Source organism: Haliotis rubra, unplaced genomic scaffold (assembly GCF_003918875.1).
Source record: "Haliotis rubra isolate DU_JTF1 unplaced genomic scaffold, ASM391887v1 Scf715, whole genome shotgun sequence".
Classification (NCBI taxonomy): domain Eukaryota; kingdom Metazoa; phylum Mollusca; class Gastropoda; order Lepetellida; family Haliotidae; genus Haliotis; species Haliotis rubra.
This window is the reverse complement of record NW_025767430.1, coordinates 265,074-271,073: the sequence shown is the minus strand read 5'-3', so window position 1 is coordinate 271,073 and position 6,000 is coordinate 265,074. Positions and strand designations below refer to the sequence as shown.

General features: G+C 37.5%; 1 protein-coding gene across 1 annotated transcript in view; it reads left to right on the top strand.

Annotated features, from left to right (window-relative positions):
• Positions 1–2,362: 2,362 nt before the first annotated feature.
• LOC124259257 (calpain-A-like) overlaps positions 2,363–6,000 on the top strand; it is a 51,781-nt gene continuing 48,143 nt past the window's right edge. The window contains exon 1 of the mRNA XM_046693368.1: positions 2,363–2,694. Coding sequence (XP_046549324.1) covers positions 2,488–2,694 — 207 coding nt within the window. The 5' untranslated portion in view covers positions 2,363–2,487. The remainder of the gene's footprint in view (positions 2,695–6,000) is intronic.

Sequence of the window (6,000 nt, the reverse complement as noted above, 5' to 3'; positions counted from 1 at the left end):
TGTAAGCACTTTTCAAGTCAAGTTTTGCAATATAACTCCCTTCCTTGATTAATTTGGTTGCGTGTCGAAGGTCCATATAATCACAGTCACATGAAGTCATGAAGCTGTTCATTCCTTTACCAGCCGGCAAACTGCCGTCATGAATTAATCTCACTTTTCCATTGGATTTTGGGATTGCACCAATGGCACTTACAATTTTTGGTTTAGATGATACTTTAACATAATTCCCTAAACTCATTTCTTCTAAAATTTGTTGTTCAACCAACAACTTGCTTTCCATTGCTGATCTATGATTCTTAGAAATACAATGTTCAGTCTCACCACTCACATCATCATCATCAATAAGTTTAAAACCATTTGCAACCCCATCAAGTATATAGTCTCTATCTGGATCTGTGAGTGGTAGCAGCTCCTCCCAAGCAGCAAAATTTAATGAGTTGAATTCCCTTGTGACATCGACTGGCCGTTTTTTTGGATAAAAACGGTCTTCTCTAGGAGATCCACGAAAGGATCCCTGGTCAGCAGTAAGGTCATGGTCTAACTTGCTGTGCCTTCCAAAACAAACACTACAGACATGCCTCAGTTTGCACAGTTCATCTCGACAAAATGTGAAATTGTACCGCCTACATATTTCTTGACCATCAGGTGTGAAAGGTCCGCGTGGTCTATACGGACATCTGTTGTTGCGTGATTGCTCATTCTGCCTCAACAGTTCTTTAGTTGTACCATCGGATTTTTGGACCAATTGATGGTCCCGGATGTCTTGTGATGGCGTTCCCCAACGAAACCCTTCCTTGGCTTGGAGCATACGATATTCCTTATCGTATAGCACAACACTTTGCCAAATATACTTGGATGAGTACCTAGCAATGTCCTGCATATACTTGAGATAACTATCAACATCATCATTGTCGAATGCACCTTTCTGGACCTGGTCACGCAATAATCCTAAATTTGCATACATCCACATGTCCAATGATATCTTAGATAGGTTTGTAGATTTGTTTCCTACATCGATGCTAACACCTCCCCCTAGATCGACTGTTTGTCTTGCCGTATCCAGTGAATTGACCCATAGAAAATTTGTGTAGTCTAAATGTTTGTTATTACCATTGGCGCCGCCATCTTGACGTCTTTGACCTTCACTTTGGTTGACCTCTCTGTTCACGTGATCGTCCTGTTCACGAGTCAGTTTCACCTTTAATGTGTCAATTTCTCTTCTGAGTTCGGCTTTCTTGTCTTCTAACCTGAGTTGATGTAACTCTTCACTTAATCGTCTATATTCAGAATCAAAGTCATTTTTCTCCACGCCAGCCGGAGCAGTCATGGCGTCTGTCGACAAGGACACAGGGGACACTCGTGTAAGGCTTGATCTTCCTTGTTTCTTCGATACTGGACTTTTCAAAGCTTCCATCACGTCTTGCATCCGGTTACCAGCGGTCTTGCGCTTGGGTTTTACCTCCTGTATACTTTCTGCCATTATGTTTTTCCTTACCAATTGACTGATTTTTCGTCACGATAGATCAAGCATGCCGCCATTTCAACCGCTCAGGACTCTACAAGAATTAGGTCAAGGAACTAACATCATTAAAAACTATTTTAATAATAAAATATTACCAAATAATAATCAGCAGATAACTTTAAAAATAGTTTTGTGTTTCTAATAGGGAAACTGTAACAACTGAGTTGCGCAGAGCGTCCAGTCTAACTTTTGCTATAGGTTTGCCTGTCCGTTGGTCTTGCATCAATCAAATTGTATTCTAAAATAAGGAACTAACATCACACATTAAAATGAATATTTTTTCAATAATAAAATATTAGTTAATGGAGGTTATTATCAACGACAATAATTTATCTGCGCATGAGCAGTGAGTAGTCAAATCACAGTAACAGCGGGAATGAAAAGTTCTGTGTTTTAACAAATGTTCTGTGTTTTAAGTAACAATGTAAATAATGGTGTTACTCTTGATATTAGTTATAAACAGACGTAAATCAAATAGCCTAAGATCAGTTTCAATGTCTCATTGTCATCCTTTGAGGTTTTCTGTTATAATATCTGTCAAATTGTGATTGAATATTCAGAAAGTTGACTGAAGCTATGTATTCCTTACATTTCCGGGTACTCGATTCCGATTCGGGTAAGTACATGCGGGTACTCGATTCCAATTTTTCCTACCCGTCCCAGCCCTAGCAACTTGGCAAGTGACAAATAAACAGCCACGAAAGGAAACTTCTGTACGTATCATCAGCGACACTGCATGATAACTGTGCGACACCTACTCATCACTGTGTGGAAAATGGAACACACCCGTACAATGAGCCAATAGCAGTGCTCGTCACTTCTCGCTTTGGTGTTTTGGAGACGACCCGTTGTCGAGTGTAAACAACCGCATGTGCGAAATGTGAACCAAACATTTCGTTCTTGTGGATAGATCCGGCCATTATTTGGAAAACCTTCTGGTCCAGCGATGGACAAATACTTCAACTATGGGTTGTACAAATAGTAGATCCTCAAATCAACCGGACTTCCAAGATGTCAAGCCGAGAAGTAACTCACCGAAAGGAGAAAGTTCGCTGGCCAAAGCTCGACAAAATTCCAACGGAAGAGGGTCGGGAGTTAAACGGAGACACTCACATCATACCAATGGAAACATTTTGGCAAAGCAACAAGACACGAATACAAAGAGACATATAGTAATGTTTACATGAATTGGTTCTCTAATTGGCTAGTAATTGCTGCGTATAACAGACAGATAGATAGAATGGCTTTATTTCCTCCAGATATGAATCTCGATCTTTGACCTTTAATATCACAGATGTGGGATATAGATTGGTCTTAATTTGTCTGTGTTACTATGATAGTTGCCAATGTGGTATATAAATTTATTATTGATACTTATAAAAAAGTTATTTCTTAACTGAATTTCACTTTGTTTGAGTTTGTATGATTATGAAACTTTACAGAGTGAGGGTCAAATGTGGACGCCTGCAACCTCATTCAGATTCAGACACCTTATGGTTGACACTTTGACAAAGTGAAAGTCAGTCCTAATACAATTTGATGTCACTGTTTTGTACCTGGAAAAATGCACACATGGATTCACGCAGTATATTAAGGACTTCATTTTGTAATATTGCCCAGTAATGTATGACGATGAACAAACTGGTTGTAACTACATGAACTTTGTTAGTATGTGATTTTGGTGACAAGGGGTTTCCATATCTCTTGTCCTTAAAACATCACTAATGAATTAATCTTGTATGCAGTGTGGAATCTGGTATGCAGGACTTGGTACAGGGGAATCAGTCTGTAACCCACAATGTTACACACACTAAACTGTTGATGAAATGTGACAACAACCACAGCAATGTCACCAATGGAAATATTTTTGTAAACCAATAAGACGCGGATACAAGGGGGAGGAATTAGTTTGGATGAAACAAACACCCACAGTAACAAACCTTTAAGCTCATTGATTTTATCTATGTTATTAGCTGATTATCTCACACTGTAACAAATGTTTTACACTTTCTTGGTAAAGCATAGAATCTATAACTTTTGGATTTGAGTCGGTATACAGTCTCTGGTGACATCCGGTAGTTGAAACCCCCACTCTCAGAGTGGGGCACAGTACACAAAGTCAGCCATCTGTGTAAGGCTGTCACAGGTGCACATGTGACCACTTTCTGTAAATCATTGTGTATACATATCTCACAGAGATTGTTAGTAACGGATTATCTCGCACACATTGTTCATAACTGATTATCTCACACACATTGTTAGTAAGTCATTATCACACACAGATTGTTAGTAACTCATTATCTCACACAGATTGTTGGTAACTCATTATCTCACACAGATTATTAGTAACTCATTATCACACACAGATTGTTGGTAACTCATTATCTCACACAGATTGTTGGTAACTCATCTCACACAGATTGTTGGTAACTCATTATCTCACAGATTGTTAGTAACTCATTATCTCACAGATTGTTAGTAACTCATCTCACACAGATTGTTAGTAACTCATCTCAAACAGATTGTTAGTAACTCATCTCACACAGATTGTTGGTAACTCATTATCTCACAGATTGTTAGTAACTCATCTCACACAGATTGTTAGTAACTCATCTCAAACAGATTGTTAGTAACTCATCTCACACAGATTGTTGGTAACTCATCTCACACAGATTGTTAGTAACTCATTATCTCACAGATTGTTAGTAACTCATCATCACACAGATTGTTAGTAACTCATTTATCTCACACAGATTGTTGTAACTCATTATCTCACACAGATTGTTGGTAACTCATTATCTCTCATCTCCACACAGATTGTTAGTAACTCATTATCTCACACAGATTGTTGGTAACTCATTATCTCACACAGATTGTTGGTAACTCATCTCCACACAGATTGTTGGTAACTCATTATCTCACAGATTGTTATAACTCATTATCTCTACACCAGATTAGTAACTCATCTCACACAGATTGTTAGTAACTCATCTCACACAGATTGTTAGTAACTCATCTCAAACAGATTGTTAGTAACTCATCTCACACAGATTGTTGGTAACTCATTATCTCACAGATTGTTAGTAACTCATCTCACACAGATTGTTGGTAACTCATTATCTCACACAGATTGTTGGTAACTCATTATCTCACACAGATTGTTAGTAACTCATCTCACACAGATTGTTGGTAACTCATTATCACACACAGATTGTTGGTAACTCATCTCACACAGATTGTTAGTAACTCATCTCACACAGATTGTTAGTAACTCATTATCTCACAGATTGTTGGTAACTCATTATCTCACACAGATTGTTGGTAACTCATCTCACACAGATTGTTAGTAACTCATCTCACACAGATTGTTAGTAACTCATCTCACACAGATTGTTAGTAACTCATCTCACACAGATTGTTAGTAACTCATCTCAAACAGATTGTTAGTAACTCATCTCACACAGATTGTTAGTAACTCATCTCAAACAGATTGTTAGTAACTCATCTCACACAGATTGTTGGTAACTCATTATCTCACACAGATTGTTGGTAACTCATTATCTCACACAGATTGTTAGTAACTCATTATCTCTCACAGATTGTTGGTAACTCATTATCTCACACAGATTGTTGGTAACTCATTATCTCTCACAGATTGTTGGTAAGACAGATTGTTAGTAACTCATTATCTCACAGATTGTTGGTAACTCATTATCTCTCACAGATTGTTGGTAACTCATTATCTCACTCAGATTGTTGGTAACTCATTATCTCACAGATTGTTAGTAACTCATCTCACACAGATTGTTGGTAACTCATTATCTCACAGATTGTTAGTAACTCATTATCTCACACAGATTGTTAGTAACTCATTATCTCACACAGATTGTTAGTAACTCATTATCTCACACAGATTGTTGGTAACTCATCTCACACAGATTGTTGGTAACTCATTATCACACAGATTGTTAGTAACTCATTATCTCACAGATTGTTAGTAACTCATCTCACACAGATTGTTGGTAAGACAGATTGTTAGTAACTCATTATCTCACACAGATTGTTGGTAACTCATTATCTCACAGATTGTTAGTAACTCATTATCTCACACAGATTGTTAGTAACTCATTATCTCACACAGATTGTTGGTAACTCATCTCACACAGATTGTTGGTAACTCATTATCACACAGATTGTTAGTAACTCATTATCTCACAGATTGTTAGTAACTCATCTCACACAGATTGTTGGTAAGACAGATTGTTAGTAACTCATTATCTCACACAGATTGTTGGTAACTCATCTCACACAGATTGTTGGTAACTCATTATCTCACAGATTGTTAGTAACTCATTATCTCACAGATTGTTAGTAACTCATTATCTCTCACAGATTGTTGGTAACTCATTATCTCACAGATTGTTAGTAACTCATTATCTCACACAGATTGTTGGTAACTCATCTCACACAGATTGTTG